Source organism: Otolemur garnettii, unplaced genomic scaffold, assembly GCF_000181295.1.
Source record: "Otolemur garnettii isolate 467f Iridium unplaced genomic scaffold, OtoGar3 scaffold00024, whole genome shotgun sequence".
Lineage (NCBI taxonomy): Eukaryota > Metazoa > Chordata > Mammalia > Primates > Galagidae > Otolemur > Otolemur garnettii.
The window spans coordinates 4670510-4695692 of NW_003852419.1; the positions used below are offsets into that span (position 1 = coordinate 4670510).

The 25183-nt window shown below is 46.3% G+C and overlaps 1 protein-coding gene across 1 annotated transcript in view; it reads left to right on the top strand.

Annotated features, from left to right (window-relative positions):
- Positions 1 to 25183, top strand: part of EPAS1 (endothelial PAS domain protein 1) — an 87347-nt gene that overhangs the window by 54030 nt on the left and 8134 nt on the right. The window contains exons 3-11 of the mRNA XM_012804036.2: positions 5544 to 5695; positions 6085 to 6169; positions 8753 to 8871; positions 8983 to 9188; positions 17687 to 17793; positions 22720 to 22867; positions 23491 to 23705; positions 24311 to 24501; positions 25018 to 25128. Coding sequence (XP_012659490.2) covers positions 5544 to 5695; positions 6085 to 6169; positions 8753 to 8871; positions 8983 to 9188; positions 17687 to 17793; positions 22720 to 22867; positions 23491 to 23705; positions 24311 to 24501; positions 25018 to 25128 — 1334 coding nt within the window. The remainder of the gene's footprint in view (positions 1 to 5543; positions 5696 to 6084; positions 6170 to 8752; positions 8872 to 8982; positions 9189 to 17686; positions 17794 to 22719; positions 22868 to 23490; positions 23706 to 24310; positions 24502 to 25017; positions 25129 to 25183) is intronic.

Genomic DNA, 25183 nt, shown 5'->3' on the forward strand with positions numbered 1-25183 from the left:
CTTCTGGAGAAATGATGAGAACAAAAACCCAAGACCAGCTCTTACTGTCTTCTTACCCACCTCTGAGCAATTTCTATCAAAATGGAGAGTTGCCATGCTAGTCTAATTCTAAACAAACCACAAATTCATTATTTAAGCATTTCTAACAAAGATGAGTACCAATTTTGGCTCACTTTATAGTAGGAAATAACTGGTTGCATACCTCAGAGTTCAAAAGGCTAAAAAATACCAGGTTTTGCTTTAGAAAAGTTTCTTCTTTACTTAGTAACACGTTTCCCTTTGATTTTCACAGTAGGCTGTTCTGTGTGGGAATGTTGGAGAGGAAACCTCAACACTGAGAAATTCAGGCTGTGGGTCTGGGCCACCAATTGAGATTCATATCACAGGAAGCAAACTGAAACAATAGCTTTATGATATGAGCTTCCACGCTGGGTGAGGACAGAACACACTCTCACAGGAACATCAGTGGAAATACCACTTGATTGTCTCAAATCCTCTTTCAGGATGGGCCCCACACACCATGACCTGATGGGGGTCAGTTCTGCATTCTGAGGGCATTAAATAGCAGTCAATGCACAGAATGTGCTTTTTACTGTAAAACTGATTTCAGGCCTCTCCAAACTCACAATGGTGAAATTAGATTCCTTTTCCATGGCGCTGGAGTGCAACATGAAGTGGGAGAAACATGGGCTTATTATTGATCCATCTGCATTTGCCTAGTGCAGGTGTCTGTCTTAAGGAGAGATTGTGATCTGATCTCTAGACTAGTAAGGGAAAAGACCTGCAACTGTGGGACAGTTGATTTTAAAGTTTATCATGATCTTTTCATGCAGGAAAAGTGGAACAAAGAAAGCAGAATTGTGCAGGCAGATATGTTTTCTGGGCCCTATTACACCCCACTGTCAGACTTCTTTTCCCAGGCTTTCACCCCGACATTTTCTCTGCTCCACCCCCTTGCCCCACCCACTCTCCAAATCAAGGCCTTTTTCATCCTGTTTGGAAAGAAGCCAGTACACTGATTCATGTGTACTGGATACTCAGGATATTAATGACTGAGAGCTGCTAGAACTCAGTCTCTTCTAGGGATACTGACCTTGTTCAGATCATCCTTGGCTTAAACTAAAATGTCTGTTCAGTCAGTAGGTTTGCTGAACCCAGACCTGTTCTACATCTTAGGAAGGGTAATACAGAGGGGTAAGAGAGGATGATAAGACCTGTAAAGGACAAAAGGATGCCTCTGTACTGATGGACTCTGGGGGCTCTCTAGGAACCCAGAAAGATCAGGTCTTGCATAGTGTCTTCTGCCAAAGGTGTCAGAGTACCCCAAGCTTGCTAATAATTCAGTAAATGATCCAAAAATAATTTCCTCATGGCTTGACTGGCAGTGCTCTCAGAGACAGCACACCCTAGATGGGGGCTGTCAGGGGTCCAGGCCCTGGGAGAGTGGAGGGGATGAATCAGTTTAGGCAAAGCCTTTAGAAGGAAAGTTTCTCTGATGATAACGGCGTGGGGACTGCCAAGCACATCTGAACTGGGAAGCCCACATCAGAATGGCTGTAAGAAAGGTCAGAGTAGTCCCAAACTTCTCAGAGTAGGAGATGAAGGAAAGTGACCTTGCGCCAGCAGCTCTGTGAGGGCAGCCTGCGAGACCCCATAGGAGGCACCTGCTGCCTGTCTTGCCCACTCACCCCCATGCACAGCTCCTGCTGCCCTCTGCCTGGGAAGCCCTGGCCCACATGGGCAGTGCTGCCTGAAGGAAATGAGCAGTGCTCCGGAAAAAGTGCTCCAAACCTCAGCCCGCGCATATCCTGGCTGTGGGGAGTCATCAAAGCCTGTTTACTGGGTTATTTTTAGCATTAAAGAATCTTGTTGCGTTCCCCAGGCCCAGCTTGTGACGTCTGCACAGAGCGCCTCTGCTCTTAATGGCCTGTCCTCCTCGTTTGGGGTTGGGCCCTAAAGGGTCCAACCTAGCGCCCTTTGCTGCCTTCTTGAGCACTTGTGGGCTTCTCACTTCATTCTGCACCTAGGGCTTATGCTCAAGGGTTGTGCGGCCTTCTAGGTTTATCTTTGTCTTCCCTACCATTCTAGTCTCCCTGGGACAGGACCGAGCACACAGTAAGTGACACCTGGAGACAGATTACTTTGTGGCTAGCATAAGACAGGCGTACACAGTAGAAACCTGATAACTGTGTAGGGCATGAGGACATTTTCCCACATGCCTAATGCTGAGCTGCATATTAATGATACACTAGGAAGACAGGATGTTCACAGGCAGAAAGGCAGAGGAGTCTTCAGCAGATTTATGACACGAGCCTCCTGGCACCCTGGGGTGAGGGTCTGCCTCCTGGACCTAGTTTTCACTTTCATCTTCTAAGCTGCAAGTGAGCTGGCCAGACTCCTGCAGAAGCTCCCAGAAGGATGGACAGGTGCTGGGAGAGCAGAGTTCTGCAGAGGGAAGGCTTCCCCAGCCCTCTGTCCCAGGTCCCTGGGGGCAGCCTGCTAGCTTCCTGGTCCTCCAGCCATTGTGCCTTCAGTTCCAAGACGTTCTGTTTCCTTTCATGGCCCTAGAGTGCCCCGTCCCTCCCTCCCAGAGGCCTGCTGATCTGATGCTGCTGTGGCCAATCTCGCCACCTCCTGGAAGCGAGTGTGCTGGGCATGGGTGGAAACCAGTTTGGCTGGGCTGGAACTGTTAAAAACAGGAAATTTTAAGCAGGACTATTTCCTCTGGGCCTAGTTAACCCAAATAAGGTTGTTTTGGGATTACTCCAGATTTTGAAGTCAGTGTTACCACTGAGATCAAAGAAATTGAAGAGAAAATATCTTCTCAGTAGGACAGAAACCATAAGGCTGGCCTGGGCTTGTCTATAGAAGGTGGTCACCTATCTGGTGTGATTTAAATGGTGTTGACAACCTCTTCTCACCCATCCCCCAAACAAGTCACTGCCTGCCAAGATAGACTGATCTCCGCAGTATTAGGGTCACTGTAGGACCTTCAGTAGAGGCAGCCTGTGGTCCTATGAGGAGCAGCATCAGCACCTGGGAACTTGTTAGAAAAGCAGTTTCTCAGTCCCCACCCAAGACCTGTGAGTCAGAAACTCTGGGAAGAGGCCAGCTTAGGGGTATGCAACCTGGACTTGAGAGTCTTGGAGGGCTCCACACTTAGAAGGGTCCTATTTTTTTAATAAGAGGTCCTGTGTTTTTACTTTTCACCAGGCCATCCAAATTATATATCTGCCAGCCCTGCAAGTGATTCTAATGCACTCTCACAGGGGACAGCATGAGGTCACTGTCTCTCCTAAAGCCCCGGGTTCAATGAAGATGTTAGCTAGGAAAGCTAATGTTAGTGGCAGCACCTGCGCCTGGGACCCTGGCTCATCATCAGTTCTGCTGACTAGGGAGCTGGCAAAGAACAGATATTTCAGTAGCCCCCAGCAGCAATTGGTGTGGGTATGTGTGTGGGACGAAGCCATTCCTGTGGCCCAGAACCCTCCCCTCCATAGGCTAGCTGCCTGAACCAGCGTGGGAGGAGGAAAAATTGGATCTCATTTTATTTCCACCATGTTAGTAAAACAGAGGGAAAGCCAGCAGGACACCAGTCTGTACAACCCAACTCTTGGCTCTGAAGGGAGGAACAACCCCTGTTCTGTTCCTCTGAAGAAATAGCAGCATCTGTGACCCCAGCACATTCTCAGATCCTGTGTCCTAAAAGATGACTTGTCCCCAGTGGTGCCATTGAAGGGCCTTGGTAGAAACATCTCCTAATTTGGATTTGCTCCCCTTGAGGAATGACAACAGATAGTCCAGAGCTTAGTTCTTAGGGGCTCGAGGAAAAAGAGTATAGAGAAATAAGTCCATTACCCTTGCAGCAAGGCCTTTGAACCACATTTCACAGCACTGATGTGTCCCTTGCCAAGTGGCTCATAAATTGAATTGCATTTTACATTCCCTAGAAGAGTTTCCATTTGAAAGGCTCTTTTTAGTTAAGCGAGTGACAAATTACTCTCTAATCTCCTTGTTCTATAAATCAAATGAGGCATACTGGGATTGGTGTTTGTGCTGGATGAATACAAATTTTCATAAGTAAATGTATCTCTGTAGTTAAATAATGAACTCAGAAGAGAAAGTCTGAAATAAAGTCTGTGGTCTGAGAATAAGAACTGAGGTCCAGGAGCCTGAGAGATCTTTTTGTGTGGGACCAGAGCTAAGTCTACATTTCTGCAGGTGACAGGCATATGCTTGATAGGGCAGGGTACTCAAAGTGGATGCTTTCAGGTGTTTCCTTAGGCTGCTTCTAGTACCTCTCCAGCCTGGCAGTGATGCAGTTGCTGCCTCACTCTGGCTGGCACTTCTGGGCTTCACTCTCTCCAAACTGTTCTCCATGCCATTGCCAGATTAATCTCCCCAAAGCACTGCTGTGAGATGCCACTTCTCTCCTCCTTTGCCTGAAATATGAGGCCCCTTCAGGACACTGGACCTACCTCTCCAGCCTAGTCTCTCATACTAGGAGATGCATCCTTCTCGTTGGCTAGATAGGCCTCCTCTCGGTCCCAAGAGGGATCTTGCTCCATATGTTTTTCACCATTCACCCAACCTACCCAGCCCATAAGGCCTTCTCTTTTTGTTCTACAGAGTGAACTCCCTATTTGACATTAATTTACTCAAATCTTCTTTGGTACAGTTGTCTCTGAGCACCCCACAGTAACCCCCTGCTCCTCAGATCCTTGGAGCACTTACTGTCGATAACTCTCCTTGGGTACCCAGCAGTGACACCGTTGAGCTTTGCATTCTTTCTCATCTAAGCTTTAAGTAATTTGAGGGCAGTGACAATGTCTTAGAGAGAGCAGAGGGAGGAAGAATTCCCTACTGTTGATGCCATTTTAGGCATTTTACATATTTATCCTTACAATTTGAAGAGATGGAAATAGTTATCTCCATTTAGCTGATGAAGAAACTGATGTTCATACAGGTTGTTACTTACCCAAAGTCATATAGACTGATCTAGGAATAGATCAGTGTTAAACTCCGAAGCCTATAAGTGGCTGAATGTACTTCTGGATTCAGCTGCTGGGGCTTACTAGTGTTTCAGCCTCTACAACACTGGGCAAACACCTTAACCTCTCCAAGCCTCATCCGTGAAACGAGTATAAGAGTAGTACCGACCTCGTAGGTCCTTGTGAGGGTTGTATAGCATGCTTAGTGCAATCCCTTTAATGTAATGTCTACTCAGTACACATCAGCAGCTAAAATTTTTGTTCTGACTACTACTATGATTACTATTATATCTGTGCCTGCTACTGCCACTGTGACCACTGGTAGCACAAGCACTGTTGTCACTACAAGCACACTGACCTCAAAGCCCCTGCCAGGGTGTCCTCTGGTTAGGGATGCTCATCTGTGCCACCTGGCATGTGGCAGACATGTATTTGGGTAGAAGTGTGTGTTTCCAGAAAATTCCACCCTTTACCTTTGCACCATCCCTAGTGGACACCTACCCATGTCAGTTACCACATTCACTCAAGCCGTGTGATCCCCTCTCTTTCCAGTTTGCTCTGAAAATGACTCGGAAGTGGAAGCTGACCAACAGATGGATAACTTGTACCTGAAAGCCTTGGAAGGGTTCATCGCTGTGGTGACCCAAGATGGTGACATGATCTTCCTGTCTGAAAACATCAGCAAGTTCATGGGACTCACACAGGTGATACCCTCTTCTGTCTCTTATACAAAAGGAAAATTTTCCATTTGGAGGTAGAAGTTAGTGGAAGGTGCTGATCACAGTTCTCCATGACTGTTCCCTGCCCATGTTCTCTCTGCCTGTCACTGGCCCAGCCTCAGTAACACTCTCCCATTGCTTGTGACCATCCCGGTGGACTAGATTAACCCCCAACCCTCATGACTCAAGTCTGTCCTCATCGGTTGTCCTCTATTGTGTCCATATGTCTGTGCACTTAACACTGCACTGGGGACATGAGAAGACCTGATTCAGTCTCCTCCCTTTCTCTAAATCTGGAAGGTGGCTCAGTGTCCTCTTGGAGTCTTTAACATCAAGGTCAGGAATAATAAAGTCTAACCTTGTTTTTGAAACAGGTGGAGCTCACAGGACACAGTATCTTTGACTTCACTCATCCCTGTGACCATGAGGAGATCCGTGAAAACCTCAGTCTCAAAAATGGTACCCTTAATTATATGTTTACTTCCTTCTTGCCCCACGTGGAAGGGAATCTTCCTTCCCTTTGTCTGGAGTATAGGAGAGATGGCTGAACACCATTATGATGCAGGGAGAAGTGACATCCATAAAAAATCAGCCAGGCTGGCCCTCTGTGAGAATGTAACCTGGGAAACGAGACTGGGGACAGGGAAAGGCTGCATCGCTCTGAGCTATCTCCTGCAGCTACCCTGCTTAGGAGACTCCTTTGGATTAGGACACTATCTCTAGGAGGTTTCATCATCTGGGAGTCAAGCATCTCTGCCAAATGATGCCACCCAAACCAGTAAACCCATCTGTGAGCCAAAGTGCTCGTAGGAACTACTATAGTTATCTTTCACTGTATAAAAAAACACCCAAAACATAGGGTTTAAACAATCATTTATTAGCTCTCAGGATTTTGTAGGTTCTATGGGTGGGTCTTGTGCTCTAAGTGATATCGAGGTGAGTTGTGAGCATCTGAGGGCTAGACTAGGCTGGGGCATAGTCAAGATGGCTCACTCATATGTCTGGGACATTGTGGCAGGTGGGCTCAGCTGGAATGTTGGGACAGCTGGACTGCTATTTCACTTTGTAGAGTCTCAGAGCATCTCCCTCTCCACATGGTGTCTACAGGGTAGCCAGACATGTTACTCAGCAACTCGGAGATCCCAGAAGTACAAAAGTGGAAGCTGCCTTGCCCTGAGGCTTTGGCATAGCATCACTTCTGGCCCATTTCATTGGTTAGAGCACTTTACAAGCCAGCCCTGATTCAGCATGGGAGGGAACTATACAAGTCTGTGAGTGGCAGGAGGCATGGTTCATTGGGGCCGCCTTTGGAGACATAGAACAGATTTTGATGGAGAAGAGATATTAAAAGGTGTAGTGTACAGGACCCTACCTGTGGGGGTGCCCAGCCAGGTGCCCATGGATGAAAGGATCTACATGGGCAGAAAGCATGTTGCAATGACAGCAGAGCTTCATCTCTTGTAACTGGAGCCAGTCAGGCAAAGACATGAATGGAGATGTTGTCTAGAGCACTAAAACAATGGGCATCTGTGGGGCTCAATGATTGTCAGGATTCCTTCTAAACCTGAGACTGTCACTGTTCTTGACAGAATCTGGTCTAGATGTCCTCTTTAACCTCCCACACCTGTTACTGTGCTTGTCCAACCTGAATAACAGAGATAGTGGTACTAAGCCTACGAGGTTTAGCTCATGTTAGTACACACACTGCAAAAACAGAGGTCTCCTCAGCTGACCTCCAGCCTTGTTGCAGGTGGAACCTGCAGTCCATGCTCAGAGCGACAACCATCTCCCTGACCCCCACCTTCACTGTCCTCTTGTATCCTCCCTAAAGGCCTTAGGCTACCTGGCCCCTAGGGCACACAGGCTGGAAAGCACCCCATGGGCTGTTCACTGTCTTATCTGTGCTGCATGGAACATTTGGTACTAGATTTCTGATTCCCTTTCTAGAATGGGTACTTGAAGCCTGAGAAAACCAAAAAGTCTCTGATTTCTTCTCTACTCCAGAAACCCTTTGGCCTTTGGGTTCTTAGTTCAGCTACTAACCATAGTCTCATTTGATTCTATGACTTAAGCCAAGTACCTCACTTCTTTGTTCCTCAGAGCCACTCTGTTCATTTTTATGGTACTGGATCAGGCAAAGTCTAGGACCTTCCCTCTCTCAAGTACCATGATTCACAGCCAAGTGGCCTCTATTGATCTGAGTAGAACTTTAGATCTCTTGGTCCAGGTATCAGGGACTTGGGATTGGTGAAACTTAGTGAAACAGCAAATCCTCATTGAAGGTGCTGGCCTGTGGGTGGACTCATGATCTGAAAGTAAAGAGTTGTGTGAGTTCTAAGAGGAAGTTAAGGCCATGAGACCGACTGTGGCCAGGCAGAGGGCCTTGAACTTTATCCCATAGAGAGTGGGGGGCTATGGAAAGTTTTTGAGCAAGGGGTAGGGTGATCTTGGACCTATGCTTAGAAATAATGATCAAATGTCAGAAGGGGAAAATCCCATTAGGAGGCTTCAATAATAACTCAAACAGCACCAATGATGAATCCCTCCTGTACCCTCATCCCCAACATCTGGGCTGATCCTGGCAGTGGGGCCAGGCCCCAAGATCCAAGCTTCTCTTGTTATGTGCAGACCCCACTTGTGAAAATTAAAATTGTAAGAAACATAATTAAAAATGGGAGAGATGGTTTTATAACCATGATGGAAGAATATCCTCTTTTTTAAAAAAGATCCAGTCAGTTACTTTGTGGGCCCCCTAAGGATGTTTAAGTTCAGTGTAGGTTCCACAATTCCTTTGGCACAAAGCTCTTCAAAAATATGTCATTGAAATAAATCAAGGTTCTCTGAAAGCATTAAGTGCAAAGGCTGGTAGCTGTGCCTGGAGGGAGGAGTGCGACTATTTGAAACAATATTCTAGATTATTCTGTGATGCTGGGTGGAGGCAGATGCTTGGGAAATACAGCAATAATCTGCCTAGAAAAACTGTAGCTGGAATGAATATCAACCTACAGCTAAGTTCACCAGGCCCCCTTCTTCCCCACCTAGGCTCAGGTTTTGGGAAGAAGAGCAAAGACATGTCCACAGAGCGGGACTTCTTCATGAGGATGAAGTGCACAGTCACCAACAGAGGCCGAACTGTCAACCTCAAGTCAGCCACCTGGAAGGTAGGGCGATGTTGGGTCAGGGGTGGGTTCCAGCTGTGCGTGGAGGGGGTGTCTAGCCCTCCCCCCCCCAGCACTCCCGCCCTGCTCCTGACCCTCTCTGCCGGTCTCCAGGTCTTGCACTGCACCGGCCAGGTGAAAGTCTATGACAACTGCCCTCCTCACAGCAACCTTTGCAGCTACAAGGAGCCTCTGCTCTCCTGCCTCATCATCATGTGTGAACCCATCCAGCATCCGTCCCACATGGACATCCCCCTGGACAGCAAGACCTTCCTGAGCCGCCACAGCATGGACATGAAGTTCACGTACTGTGATGACAGGTGGGGGCTCAGCCGTGTGTGTGCCGCGGCCGGGGTAGGTCTTCTTACAGGTGTGCCTGTGTTAAAGATATGGGCTGAGATGTAAACATGAATTGCCAGATGTGTGTTTGTGGGCTTGTGTCGCTGCTTCGGTCTGCCAGTATACCTCAGAGGTGCCCAGGACCATGTTGGGTGGTATCTCACTGGCCCAGCTTCATGTCTGCTTGCAGAACTGTTCTGCTACTCCACTCTGTTATTGTTGAGGTGTATACATTTCTCCATGTATGTATCAGGCTCCTGGCTTCTGCCCCAGGAGAAGAGTCTAGAGATTTCCATTTGTACTCCCAATGCAGAAGCCAGTGGGAACATCAGCTTCTGGCCTAGAAACCAACCCACAGCTGGATGGCTTCCCTATGTTCTCTTCCACTACCTACTAAGCTGTTCCCCCTGCCTTTCCACTCCCATGTGCAGCTCCAGCCTGGACTTCGTCCAGCCTGGTCTTAAAGGGCTTTTAGGGGGAGATAAGCCAGTTTCAACAGTCCCCCGTGCCAGGCCCAGCTGGAATTTCTTTTAGGGGACATAGTGGCAATGGAGAAGAGGGTGGTGGACAGCTTAGGTTCAAATCCAACAATAAATGTTCAGTGTGAGCTCTTACTCTCTTCTTTATAAAAGTTGTTGAAAGGGCACCTAAGGGCAAGGTTGGGGAAAAGGCTGGGGTGTCAGGGGAGGGTGTGTTTAAACTCTCTGCAACTCCTAACTGCCCCACTGTCCCTGCCTCTGGGAGTGAGGAGCCTGATGACCGGGGATGAGAGGAGACAGGTGGGGACAACAGAGACCAATGGCTGGCCCAGGGAAGGAAGGAAAGCCAAGAGAAGGACTGGGCCTGGGCTAGGCCTGGCTGGAGTACGCACACCGTGGCCCCTGTGCCTTCAGGGCAGAGATCGCCCAGCCTGACTTCAGCTTGCTGTGGTATCTAGAGTCATTGTTTCCCTTCCCCCCACCCCCCACCTCCCTCCCAGGGTCACAGTTCTTCTGTGACCTCTCATCTTCTAGGGTCTCATAGAGTGAGATGATGGCTATGAAAACACTTTGAAAAGTACAAACACCATAACACATGGAGGCTGCTTTTTTTTTTTTTGAGACTATGCCACCCTCAGTAGAGTGCTGTGGCGTCACAACTCACAGCAACCTCAAACTCTTGGGCTTAAGCAATTCTCTTGCCTTAGCCTCCCAAGTAGCTAGGACTATGGGCACCTGCCACAATGCCTGGTTAATGGAGGCTGCTTGTTATTGCTTATATCTTACTTCCTGTCCTTGGCCTTCCCCAAAGCAAAATCTCTCACTGAGCTCAAGTAGCCAAGATCACTTCTGAGGGGATTTGGTGGCTGGGGGCCTGGAAGAGGAAGGGGAAAACACCAGCTAGAATCTGCCTTGTCTTCCCCAGGCAGCAGGAAACCACCAGACCCCAGGGACAGAGCTCCTGCTCAGCCTCCCTTAGGTCTATCCACCTTTCTCCCACTCATGGGCATCCCATGAGTGTCCAGTTTCTTTCTGGGTGGGACCTTGGTCTCTGGCTGATTCTCCCCTCTGACTCCAGACTGGTCCTTGGGTCATTCCTGTGCCCCAGTTCGACTACAGTTGGGTCTGGAATTAAGGTTTTAAAAGGGATAGTTTTATAAGCAGGAAAAAGAGCTCTAACCTCATAGGGAGGAGATAGCTTGTGCAAAGCCTTTTGTCCTAGAAGGCAGAATTTATTATAGTTATGAGTATGGTTAATGACAATGATGATTAGAGAGAAAGATTGCCCCCAAGGTAATCCATGGCATAGGTAAGGTTATTTTTTAGATGCAGTCTTTGTAGTTAAATAAACAGTCTGGGAAGAAGACAGTCTTATTAATGTACCTCTCAGTAGCCTTCTGAGATGACATGGAAAATCCTAATCCTAGCCCACATGTCACTGGCTCTGAGGTGAAGTAGCTCAGGCTGCCTCAGCCACCTGGGCCTGGGAGTATCTGTAGTACTGTGGGTGAGGACAGTTGGATGTAGCCCTTGGTGAGTGAAGCACATCCACAGTGTGACGCCATATGCTCTGGGAAAACCCTACGGTCCTAGAAAATAGCTTACCACCCCTAGGCAATAGAAAAGAGAAAAAACTTTAAATAGAACATTTTAAAAAAGAGCTTAAGATTTTGATTCTTGTTAAAGTGAGGGGGGAAAATCCCCTGGAAAGGATAGTTCAACAGTATATTTTATTTATTATCTTGTTTGAATGCATTTCAGGTCATTTTCTGAAAGCACTAACCTTTGGATAAAAGAAGGTGTGTGTGTGAGGGGGGAAGAAACACAAGGAATTGGTTGGCTTAAATGTGGTGGGAGAGGAAGTATACACAGAAAGGGGAGAGACTCTGTGCTGACATCTCACTTTGGTTCGGGACTGGTAGGCCAAGTAGATACTGGTTTAAAGGAACCTGTGATTTAGGGCTTTGTGACTCACAGTGCACAGGATGATATTGCTTATAAGTTCTGCAGGACACATTGCATTTTCAGCAGAATCTTGGCTTTCAAGAAACCTAATTACATGGCCCCAAGTCTGAATTCAGTGGTGCTGGAGAGCTGAATGTAGAGGCATTTAAAGACAGAATCCTGTGCCACACAGAAGTTGTGTTTAACCGATTAGCAGATTAGTTAACAAGGGCACAGACATGGCTTAGACAGTTTATGAAATGACTATTTTAAGTCTTTAATCCCTAACTGTTATTTCTCAATTGCTTTGATGAGGACTGGATTTTTTTTTTTTTTTTTTTTTTTTTTTTGGTAGCACGTTTTGTGTTCGCTCTTCGTGTTGGGATGGGAAGAAGTGCCCACGTGTGCACAGGCCTGCAAACACGTTCTCTCTCCTTAATACACACCCCCTTTGGAGATAAGTCTATCAAAAACCAACACCTACATGTGATAGCTGATGGAAGGGTAGGGCTCTCCATTTTAATCAGGGAATTCACTAGGTTTAATGGCATTCAACACACATGAAGGGCTATGATTTCCCATCAAGGGGACTGTTCTCCCACAAGGAAAGTTAGAGTCTGAAGAAAATGTGAAACAGTTAGAATCCACACAATCATTTTTGAAGCAGTTTGAGAATTTTCTTAGATGTATCAAGACCACAGACATAAACAAAAGGGTTATAAAGAAAAAGAGAAGGAAGAACAGAGAAGAAAGGGGAGGAGAGAAATAAAACAGAAGAGAGAAAAGATGACGCTAATCTTGTGTTGAATTCTCAGGTTCCTAAAATCAATTGAACTGAAACAACCTATTATGAAACGTCTGAAATTGAAGAAAGGAATATGGACGGCTTAAAATGCATTTGTCCTCCCCTTCAGAAAGGATCAGAAGACCATATTATGTCCTATATTAATTATTTAAAACATAGTAAATATTTTTAAAAACAAATTCTGTAACAATTTATATGTCAGTCACATTTGTGGGAACAAGTTGAGTAGCAAGATTAAAGAAGAACAGTGTCCTGATCGTCAATGTAATTAATGATGTCTTCTCCATTTATGACTCACACGTAGGCATCATACTGTTTCCTAGAATACTGAACAACCAGTTCATTAACTATAATTTACTGAGCATCTGCTGTGTGTCTAACCCTGTTACATCAAAGAAGTAAAAGATGATTCCTGGTTTCCAAGAGTTTAGAGCATGAGATGCAAGCAACTTAATGAAACCATAGTGACACAAAATAGAATGTTCCATTCACCCAAAAGAAAGACAGAAGTTGTACCCCAGGAGTTTAACTTTGAAATGGAGTGGTTCTTAAATTCATGGGAGGTGCCATCTAGTGGATAAAAAGAATAATTGTGAAGGAATAATTGAGAAGCATCCAGGTGGCTGGAGCAAAGATTAATTCCCATGTAATTCCCTGTGATTTTGTCAGTTTTACAGTCTTTCTGTATCTTAGAAATAAATTTAAAAAGCAGTTATGTCGCTGGGAATGGTATCACTAGGGTAACATATTTCAAAATTATAGTAAAAATTTCAGCAAAGAGGGTCATGTATTCTTTACAGATAAAGAATTTAAGGGCAACCCTGGTTGGTCATTGGATTAAGGCAACTTAGGACAGGAGTGACTATTTAATAAGGTAACATAAGTTAAGATGTCTATATTCATAATTCTGTGGATACACTTCTGCTAAGTTGTTTTTGTTCAAAGAATTTTCTCATAGTAAAGATGGTAATGGTGAGGAAAAGTGGAAGATCAAAAAATTATAAAGAGCCATGAGTTGTACAACACACACACTGCCTTCCTGAATGTAAACTTACCCCATAGGGAGCACTCCAAAGACAGACTGGAAATTGATTTCCCATCAACTACAGAGCTAATTGTATAGATTTCACGCAATCAAGTAATATTCGAGGAAAACAAGATATAAGTATTGTTGCTTAAAGCAAAAAATCTGAATGAAAATATATTAAAACTAACCATTGAAATCTGAGGTTGTGAAGATTGTAGGTATTATGAAGTAAATGCAGTGTCAGAGTTTATAACCACATACATTATAGAGAAAATGAGGTGAATCCCAGGATGCCTAGGAGAGGCCATTGGCAGGAGGGTGGATGGAGAGAGAGCAGACTTTAATATAAGTATTTATTAATAACACATTCTTTGGAAAACAAATAGGTGTTTATAAGGTACTTAAAACTTTTATCCTCTTAAATGGCTTAAATACTCTCTAACCATCTTGTTTAGTTGATTAACTTACCTAGCAAATCCTTCACCCGTGTAGGGAGCAGGGGTGAGAAACACAGGCAGACCTTGCGTGACACCAGGGATGGCAGTGTCCAGGAGCATGGCCGCGGCACCCCACGTGGACAGGAAGAGAGAGCCATTTCTGCATTTCGTCTGCCTTTTGAAGCAAGGGCACTGACACTGTAGCCAAGAGAATAATTTTTTTCCTAGCGCTCAGCTGCAGGTTCTTCACTTTGAACAGAGCTTAATCTAAACCTTTTTGAGGCTGAAGAGCAATGAATGATTCCCTTTACATTCTGAAGGTACACCCCACTCTGCGGTTCAAAGCCCAAAGATCTGACCCCCCTGTTCACTCCCGTTTACACTAAGTTCAGAATTTAACAACCCTTTTTTTCTGCCTATTTTCTGTTTTCTTCTTCCTCTGGGTCCTCGTGGCTACTCTGTGTCTGCATCTGTTTCTTCACTTCATTTTGCTTCCTTTTCCACTTTATTATTACAAAGTATCTCACTTTCAAAATCTGGTGAATCAAGTCCTTTTACATTTCTCTCGCCCTCTAAAACAGAACAGCCCCACTGAGATGACTTTCAAATTTCTCAGTGACACCAAACTGATTTTTTTATCCAGTGAGTTAGAAGCCCTTAATTAGAAAGAAATAGTTCCCCTGCTCCTGATGGAAAGAGCAGAGACTTTTATCACCACCCGGCTCTGGAGCTTTGTCAGGAGCCCAGGGAAATGAGTGGGGAAGGCCCTTCTGGGCTGCAGGAGTGACCTTATAAACAAGCTCAGTTCATTAACCTTCCCGCTGGCGTCTACGTGCCTGCACATGGGGGCGAATGACCATGAGCTTTAAGTTGGGGTTTCCTGGCTTTGTGAAGTTTGACAACTCAAATGTTCTTCAATTGTGTTTGGGATATGTGTATTTCCCAGTTTTTATAGTAGTCTGTTTAGAAGAATGAAGAAAGAGACATTAAATATTTATTTTAGTTGACAAGATAAATGAAAGCTGCTACTGGGAAGATATCTGGCGATTCTGAAATCTAGGTTTGTTTTTCTACTTCCAAAACATGCCCATTGTGTGCCTTTGAATCGATGACACACGAATTAGATAATTTGAAAACCATGTCCTTATGAGGCTGATTATACTAAGTATTTATTTTGAAGACTTTAAAGATTCTAATCTTGAGAGGAAATTTAATTTCTTCAGGGAGTAGAGTCTTATCTTTCCCAGGATGTCCATGGACTCATCTTGGCGGGTCTCTAGAAAATTCTAGACCGGCACAGGAATAGAAGCGGTTTATCTGGCAAATTAGTGAGCCTGTAAATGCCTTGCCATTGTCAGAAGGGCTCCCCAGTGCAGCGCTGGTTCCCAGGCTAACCCCAAGAGGCATCTGACCCAGCAGCAAAGCTGACCAGTTACAGGACCAGCACAACTCTGCCTCCTTGTTGCCCCTAATATCCACCTTTGAGTGCCAGTAGCAGGTTCAGGGTGCCAGGGATACTTTTGTTGCCAGTGAGTTCAGAGATATCTCTGCTCAGGGTCCCCCCCAAGTGAGGGGACAGATTCTTCTCCTCTGAGACCAGCTGGCTGGCACAAGTGAGCTACTGGGATCTTACTGGAGAAATCTCCACTGGGCTGAATCAGCTGAGCCCTAAGCCTCTCAGTGCCATTGGGCTGCCCCTTGTTTGACAAAAAGCTTTAACCCCCAGAGTCAGCCAGGCAGACAACTTGCCCCTTCTCATCCCACTTCAAAACCAGGCACCTGACAGAATGAAGAAAGGATGGATGGAGTGTCAGGAGGTTTCTGTTGAAGGCTCTGTGTGTGTAGGACTGAGCACACCGGTGTGTGCTGAGACAGTTAATCATGGGGCAGGAAGATAAGTGGATCCTCCGTGCCCAGGTTCCTTAGCAGTGCTGGGATAGACAGGACTCAGAGCTCAGGTATCTACTAAGAGCCATCAGAGGAGAGGCAAAGGAGAAAGTGGTCCCTCAGTTTGGGAGTTGACAGCCTAATGTGAAGAGACAGATGTACAATTCTCAGTGACATTGTACCTGTCCCTTAGGACAGTGGTTCTCAACCTTCCTTAATGCTGCGATGTATTTTCATTGCTAAAAAGGGGCTGTGACCCACAGGTTGAGAACTGCTGCCTTAGGACTTCATGAGAGACATCTGTGAGAGTTGGAGGAGCTAGAGAGGGCTCTACGGAACAGGTGAGGCCTTGAGCTGGCTCTGCAAGAGTCAGAGGTTGGGGAGGAAAGGAAGAGAAAGGCACAAAGGTTCTGCAGCAAAAATGTTTGCCAGGTGTGGGGAGGAGGTGCATGGGGTACCACTGATGATTTGAAAATCAAATTGCTCTAAAAACAGAGATTACTTTCTGGGGTGACTTGGAAGTTAGGCAGTTTTTACTCTTGATGCAACTGGCAACAAGAGAAAGCAGTGGATGCTTACAGAGGGACTGGCAGGGTGGAAATAGTACGTTAGGGCGATTTGGTCTGGCAGACATATGCAAGCTAACCTGTTTAGAGGGTATGTTGTAAGCGAAGAGGAAACCAAGGGAACCTAGCTTCTGTTTTTCACCTTCCTCTCTGTGCAGGTAAATGCCAGGACTGTAAGCAGAAGTCATGCGTTCTCCAACAGTGTGGTGGTAATGAGACCACAGCATCACTTCTAACGTGTGATAGGCCAAGTGAACAAGCCCGTGAGCCCATCATAAAAATTGCTGTGATAACCAAGATTTTGAGAAATATTTAGATATATTACCTGATATAATAAAAAATCATATTAGGGAAATCAGGCAGTCTGGTGGCTCTTAGGTGGGACTATATTTATTTCAGTGATTTCAGCAAGGAGCAAAGGGTCCTCAGGGTGTTAAGTGATTCTTCATGGTTCTCCACCTTTGCCTTTGCCCACTTCCCAGGAAAGCCAGACACTTCACAGAGCAAAGACAGGGACATTGGGGAAGCCAAGCCCCATCATTTCAGAACTGCCTGTTTATCGGAGAGTGTAATGAGGGGGACATTTCTATGACTATTGACTTCATGTTTCTTCCTCTCAGCACCTCCCACCTTCCCTCCTTTCCTTGAAATAGGGAGAAACAGATAGAGAAAGCCATGGAGGGCAAACCTTACTTCCCCGGCCGCCTGAGGTCCCAGGGAGGACCTGCAGGGCAGTATCCAGAAGAACAAAGATTTAAGTACAGCAGGGCTCTCCTTATCCGAGCTCCTCCTCACACTGTGGTTAACACAGAGACAAAGGCGGCTCCATGCTGCTTCCCCACCTGGGGGCACTTAATTTTAACTTTTAATTTATTTCACCTTCTACTAGAATGAGCTTGACCTAGCAGCTGGAAGTCCTAGCTTTCATTCCTGCTCTGTCCCTGGACACCTGTATGAACATCTCGCAAATTGCCTGCCTTCCCTGGCTTTCTGCTCCTGCAGCCACAAAAACTGGGGTATGAGGGTGTGTGAGCCCTTCTGTTGGTCCATGGAGAACAGCTTTGTATAGTGGGAGTGGCAGGAAGGGGAGTCTTCTGAATAGTTCCTTTTCCTTCCTCCAGACTTGACTTCAGGAATGGGAGGCACAACAGGTTTTGGGTAAACCCACAATTACAGGTTGAGCACAATGGTGCGGTCAGAAAGCTTGGATTGTGTTCGTCTGGATGTGTGCGTTTGATTTATCTTCTGGGTTTAATTCCTGGAGCCCCTGCCCACGTGATGGGCCACGTTTGTGTATCTTCCTTCCATATATGCTATTTTTTTTTTTAATTCAGAATCACAGAACTGATTGGTTACCATCCTGAGGAGCTTCTCGGCCGCTCAGCCTATGAATTCTACCACGCACTGGACTCAGAACACATGACCAAAAGTCACCAGAACTGTAAGTTCTTGGAGTGCCCCTGAGACTTCTTGTGTCTGTGGCATCTGGCCTTGAGTGGGATGTGATGAGTGAGAAGACCAGGTCACATTCTTCATAGAGTCACCACGTATGTGGCAGACCAGACTCTGGCCCTCAAGATAGAGAACAGGGCTGCCACCTGCCTATATGACACCTTCATGTACTTTAGAAAAAGGACCTTTCCTCTAGGGGGACAGACTCATGCCAAGGCACACAGCTTGGGGAGTGGAGGGCAGGCTGAATCTCAGTCCCAGGTTCCACCTCCACTGAGTGCCCTTGGGTGGGCCATGGTTTGTACACACTCTGGAATAAGCGTGCAGAGAGAGTAGCCCAAGGGAAATTGGTAGAATTGATACCTACCCTGAGGCCTCTGATTTCTGAAGATCAAAGAGGACCGTCCGTGGGCTCCTCCGAAGCAGGATGGCTCATCTCTTTGGATCTTAGACCTCAGTATCTTGCCATAGTGTCTAGTGTAGTACAAGGACTAATGAGTAATAAACCCATGGGCAAAACTTTTGTGTGGAAAAGAATGCTTCAAAACAAGCACCCACGGTGGTACAGATGGTGGTGCTAAGGAGATTACAAAAGGATTAAACATGGGTCGGCTAAGGCTGAGAAGATGCCCAATGGCCGTGCTGGCAATGAAGAGAATGGATGTGAGGCTGTTTTTCTATGGCCTAAGTTTGCCCATCCATTCCAGCATTATTAGAACAGTTGAACTTCAGAGAAGCTAACAGACTGGCAATCCCTTAGGCTGTTTGCAAGCATGGCTGATGCTTTTTTAAGGAGAGAGACTCCTTCTGATTGGTTCCTCTGCTTCTTCCTCATGGCTTTTGGGTTTGATCTGATAGTACAACAGGGCACATCCTGATATCTCAGAGAAGTTTCTCACTGTGCTCTCTGGCAAAATAAAACACACAAAATGACCTAGATTCAGCCTCATTCTGGGACCCACGGTTGGGGGAGGGAGGTAGAGATGGAAATACTCTTGTATGCCCATGAATGTGACCCAGCCGGACCTAGCCTGCCTGAGCTTTGACAGAGTCGGATCTGTTTCCAGCCTTGCCTGTGGGATTCCCCCAAACTTTCCTGGTCTGTGCTCCCAAAGGCAAGTTGACAGAATCATCCAGATTCTGGGACACAGGGCCCCAGCTCAGGCCCTGCTGACTCACTGATTCCCCAGGGCCTGGCTGTCTGGGCCTTCCTACTTATAGATGTAAAATTAGGGAAAAGACTACCCTTCCTTCCAAGTCAAGGCTGAAAGCAAAGCAGGGGAGAGCGTGAAAAATTTATGGGAATTCTTTGAGGACAGCATTATTGTACTTTATCTTCTGAGACGGGAAAATGGAAGAAGGTACTGTCAAAGGGCACAAAAATTATGGCTTCTCACTAAGCATATAAAAAAGATTTTCCCCCTTCATATTAGAACATCCTTGATCTGTAAAAAAGGCTGGGCTAAGAGTTTTTCATATTAGTGTTCTGCTGACTCCAGGAAAAATAGGGTGCCTTTTATTAAATCCATGTATTTAAGTATCAGGTATACTTAAAGGTAATTCATGGCCCAAACAGAAATCACAGGTTCTTCCCTTATAGAGACAAGTTGCCCTGAGAGTCCTGTTCTCTCTCACTCTCTCCCTCCCTTTTCTCCCGCCCTCTCCTCCTCCGTTCTCCTCCCCCTCTCCCATTTATCTTTGGGTTTTTGCAAATAAAGTTGCCCTTCAGACTCATGTTCCTGCTATGGAATAAGTGGAGGCTCAGGTTTTAGGCTGACCCAGGTTCACACACTGGAGTCCCAAATTTATGCATGTGCGTGTCTTAGCCTATAAAGGTTTATGGTTGAAATGACTGGGGAAGCTCAGTCCAATACCAGATTTAGACTATTGAAAGCCATCGTTTCCAAATGGATAAATAATTTATACGTTGTGATTCTCAGAGGGTGGGGTCTGGGGGCCGGCTTCTCTTTGTTGTATTGAGGATATTATGTGCTGTTAGGCTTTTTATGGTCTTTAATCTTGTTTTCCTATCTAGCAAGTAGCAGGCCCCTCACCATGGCTGGCATTAATGAGCAGATGATTAGAAAGCTGGCGTTAATTATATTCTCCTGACAGAGCAGGCCCTCGCCTGCAATTGCTAGAAATGCAGTTAAAACCTTGCTTGCTGCACGGTTTGATCAAAAGACTAAGAGGCTGAATTGGGTTTCCATTAAGAACCGTCTAAATAAGTTAACTCCAGGCACTTGAAATTGTGCAAGAATCATTTTACTGTAGCAAGGAGGCCTCACTGCCACAGATAAAAGGATAGCAAAGAGGACAAAAGTTATTTCCTTCATGGAGGAGTCAGCGATGGCTTAGGACAGTGGCAACAGCAAATTTAGTCTTCCCAATGAGTTGTGGCTCAAGATGTTATAGTAAGAGAACATTGTACTAGGAACCACAAGGCCTGTTGTCTAGCCTAGACTCTCTTGCTCTTATCCCGTGTGATACTAAGCAAGTCAGAGTCCTTTGGGCCTACTTCTTCATGTTAAAAGCAAAAGATATCTATCTTTTCTACAGTGCAGGATTTTGTTAAAAAGACTAAGATGATAACCACTTTGCAAAATAATTTGGCAGCTTCTTATGAAGTAAACACATATTTAGCATATAACACAGCAATTACACTCCTAGCTACACCCACGAGAAATGAAAATATATCTTTATACAAAGATTTATACACAAATGTGTATCGCAACTTTGTTCATTATAACCCCAAACTGAAAACAATTCAAACATTCATCAGCAGGCAAATGAATAAACTAATCATGGTCCACCCATACAGTGGAATACTACTCAGCAATGAAAAGGAATGACTACAAATACCCACAGCAGCATGAGGAATCTCAGAAACAAGCTGAGTAGAAGGATGCCAGACAAGAGGAAATACTCCTGTGTGATTCCACTTATATGAAAATATAGAAAAGAAAATTCCAATATATTATGACAAAAAACAGATCAGTGGAACCAGGGGGGGAAATAAGGATTAGCTGCCAAGAGGCTTGAGGAACTTTGGGGGTGATGGAAAAGTTCTATACATTCATTGTGCTGATATAGGCACATACATTTGTCAAAACTCATTGAACTGTATGCTTGAAATCGGTGCATTTTTAATTGAAGGTAAATTAAAATTCAATAAGTTGATTTTGTAAAATGAAAAACAAATCTAGACAGAAAGTCTTTAATTAGGACTATAATTCTGTCTGCTGTTTCCACCTGAGGGGACTTTTTAGCAAATCCCTCAATAATATTAAGCGTCAGTTTCTTCACTTTAAATTGGTAATAATATCTGCCTCACAGTATGGCTTGTTAAATGAGGTAACAATGACACTGATGTCTTCTGGAGTGTTTGATGTGCCACACACTGTTCTAAGTGCTTTGCTGAAATGAATTCATCTTGTGAGACGTTTTAAATACCACAAAGCACTACACAAATGTAAGTTACAGTGGTTGCTGTACCTTATACGTGCTTGTTAAATTTTTGAAGAGGGTAAAACGTGCCAAATAACACCTCAGTATGAAAGATTACAAACTGAGCTACACTCCTCAGCCATATGGGGCTGGTAAATGAGGAGGTGGCCCACGAGCCTACGAGAGGAACTGAGGAGACACTCTGTGTGTCCAGAGAACCTGGGTCTTCTCCCACAGGCCCCTCATTACATCATCTACAAATGTGTTATAAACTGGCAGTGACAGGGCCTGGCCACTCTACATGTTAGTACCTTTGGGAAAGAGGTAGCTTTTCTTACACGCTTGTCCAAGGCATTTGGTCAACATTTGTGTATTGGATAGCCCAGGCAAGTACATCTGATCCTCAGTACAACCACAGTGGCATAATGATTAGCTAATAATGTCAGCTATTATCATTGCTACTATTATTTTCAGTGTCCCCTTTTGTGGTGGAGAAAACCAAAACCCAGAAAAGTTGTTCCTTTCCCCGAATCCTCATGCTAGTAAGATGTCCTGGGCCTTCTACCATGCTTCTTCCCAATTCTCTGTGATTCTCAAAGAATAAAAATAAATGGGGAGCCCATAAAACTACCAGACATTCCAACATTAGTGTACTTTAATGCAAAGGAATTCCTTTTTAATGAGAGTGGATAGAACACTCTGGAGGGAAGAGGACAGTCAGGATGTGGAACTCCTTCCTTAGTGTTTTTAGATGGTAAAACCACTTTTTAAATGACCATTTAGGACTATCTGGAAAAAGAAAGAAAGCATGGGCTGGAAGCCTAGCAGGGCAGTTGGGAAGATGTAAAGGGCTTATTATGGCTTATGAAGAATCTGTGTAGATTGCTGGGATCCCTTTCCTTTCTCCAGCCAGCCAAGAAAGGGTGGTTTGCCTTCACTTTGCTCTGGGTTACCAACCTTCTGTGCCCCAAAAGTGGCAGACCTGACAGATGACCTGAAAAAAGAAACTGCTTCTATTCACAAGGAGGGTGCTGGTGATGGGTGTGCTGCAAAAAGCTACCCAGACTCAGGCTTTCTCCAAGCTGCTTACTCGCAGGTCCCCACTGCCTGGAGAGTTAGGCAGGGGAGGGGCTGCCCCTCCTTGAGCCCCTGAGGAAAGTAGGGCAGGCTCTGGTCCCAGTTCTGCTCACTGCAGAGCTGGCCTGTGGGTGCCTGGTCAAGGGATCAGTGATGGGCTGTTCTCTCACTAGATGGCCTTGGGTGAATCACTTAACCTCTCTTAACCTCCTTTTCCTGTATTTGAAATATTGAGCTGGCTGGGATGATCTCCAAGCTGCCTTCCAGGTTACTTTCCCTGGTTCTGGCTTGGGACACCCGGTCCTGTCCGCGCCCTGCAGATGGCGCTCCCCTATGGTCCCCTGAGCATAGTGCATGCCCCTGAGCTCTGGCTCTGTTTCTCCTCCTCCAGTGTGCACCAAGGGCCAGGTGGTGAGCGGCCAGTACCGCATGCTTGCTAAGCACGGGGGCTACGTGTGGCTGGAGACCCAGGGGACGGTCATCTACAACCCTCGCAACCTGCAGCCGCAGTGCGTCATGTGTGTCAACTATGTCCTGAGGTAAGTGCCATACAGCAGGACCTCGCAAGAGGGCGGCAGGCCCAGCTCACTGTGTCCAGGTCCAGGGGCTCTTCACTGTGCTGACCTCAGCCTCCCTTGAATGTCTTGGGAACCACTGGACGCTTGCAGTTTTCTTCTGCCCTTCTGCCCATTTTGCCCCTGTCATTTATGCCATGCCAATGACCTGGGGGTGGGGAAAGGCAGATGGCACACAGTAGTCACTTAAGTATTTTCTGAATGGGGAAAATGGCGAGAAAATTTCTCTTACTTTCTAGGAGAAAAAAATGTAACGCCTCCACTCTATAGAACGTGGGAAGAAAGCTAGAGGAAGTCACTGCTGGGGTAAAACAAAAACAGAAGCATTCGGGCCTCCTGTGCACCACCCAGCTCAGCTCTGATATAGAACAGCATCAAGACAGACACACATTCAGGAGCTACTCCTGGGGTCACTACCCCCATGAGTCACACTTCCATGGTGTAATTCTTCTCACCATGGAAGTGAGAAGGGGCCCCACCCTTCTTTTTGTTTGAGAGCTTAGCTGTCAGGGTTTCCATGTGTCTGGGGAGCAAAAGGATTTTGCTAGAAAATGTGGGAGGCCTGATGGCCTCTCTTGTCCCATTAGTGAGATTGAGAAGAACGACGTGGTGTTCTCCATGGACCAGACGGAATCCCTGTTCAAGCCCCACCTGATGGCCATGAACAGCATCTTCGACAGCAGTGGGGAGGTGGCTGTGTCTGAGAAGAGTAACTTCCTGTTCACGAAGCTGAAAGAGGAGCCTGAGGAGCTGGCCCAGCTGGCCCCCACCCCAGGAGATGCCATCATTTCTCTGGATTTCGGTGGGTGCTGCTTAGCTGAGCTGGGCCCGTGGAGCTCTCTTGGGGCTAGGGTGGGGAGTTCTTATAACAGGCCTAACCAGGTACTGCCTTTCCTTAACCAAAGTTACCCTGCCCCTCCGTAAGTCGTGCTAACACCTGTTAGAGGACAGGCTCTGGTGGACACGAAAAAGCAACATACGTACCTGCAACTGAGCAAGCCCCTCTCAGATCTGTTCCCTTGAAGTGCTGAGTGAGGAGGGTTAAGAGAGGACCCCGTGTGAGAGGTCAATTCTCTATCATAGGCAGTGAGGGTTTGAGATGAGTGGGAAGAGGAGTTAGCACAGAGAGAGGGAAGATTCTCTTGTTTAGGCGATAGGCTGAATTGGATTGATGTTGAGAGGGAGAATTCCAGAAACATGGATGAAGAGCAGATTGAGGCCCAGGAGTAAGTCCTCTAACTCACAATTTCATTAAAATACTTGCCTGTCCCTTGGAATGCAAGTCTGAGGGTTTTCAGCCTTTTCAAATCCTTTTAAAGATGTTTTTTATGAAGCATCTGGGCTTCCTCTGCCCTGGGGTGAGCCTGGAGATTCTAAGCGTTCACCACCAAGCCCTCGTCTCCACAGGATGTCAGAACTTTGAGGAGTCCTCAGCCTACGGCAAGGCCATCCTGCCCCCAAGCCAGCCCTGGGGAGCAGAGATGAGGAGCCACAGCACCCAGAAGGAGGCTGGGGGCCTGCCTGCCTTCACTGTGCCCCAGGCGGCTGCCCCAGGAAGCACCACTCCCAGTGCCACCAGCAACAGCAGCTGCTCCACGGTGAGCTGACCCCCCAACTTTGGGTGAGAATATAAAGAGGGTGGGCTCCTCTTCTGGCTCTTGCCAGATGGCTAAAGAAACACTGGTGACAGAAGAACTGCCCTCCTAGAGTGACTGGGACACTTAGCTGTTGGGTATTAGAGGTGTTTCCTTGCTTTTAGTATCCATCCTCCACCAAAATGGTAAGATCCTTGAAGGACTTTGAGCCCCTAGGTCAGCCCTAGTGCAGGGCACAGAGCTAGCCCATTTGCAGAGTCCTGGCAGCCACAGACGTCATCTAGTTTAAAGACAACCTGTGAAGCTACGCTAGCTTCCTTTTACAATGAGGAGACGGAGGTTCAGAGAGGTTGATGAATTGACCGATTCACATAGCTCTTTAGTGGCCCTGCTACAAATACTTGTTTGGTGGAATGGAGTTGAGTCTCTGGGCCCAAGGATGTAGTTCTTCCATGCTGGGCTTCTGAAGAGACTGGTGCCATATGCTTGGTTCCACCCTCCTCCACCCTGGCCCCACAGCCCAGCAGCCCCGGAGATTACTACACATCTCTGAATGATGACCTGAAAATTGAAGTGATTGAGAAGCTCTTCGCCATGGATACAGAGGCAAAGGACCAGTGCAGCACCCAGGTAAGGTGTGCATGCTCACCATCTGGCGGTGGCAGAGGCTCACATCCATTGTTGC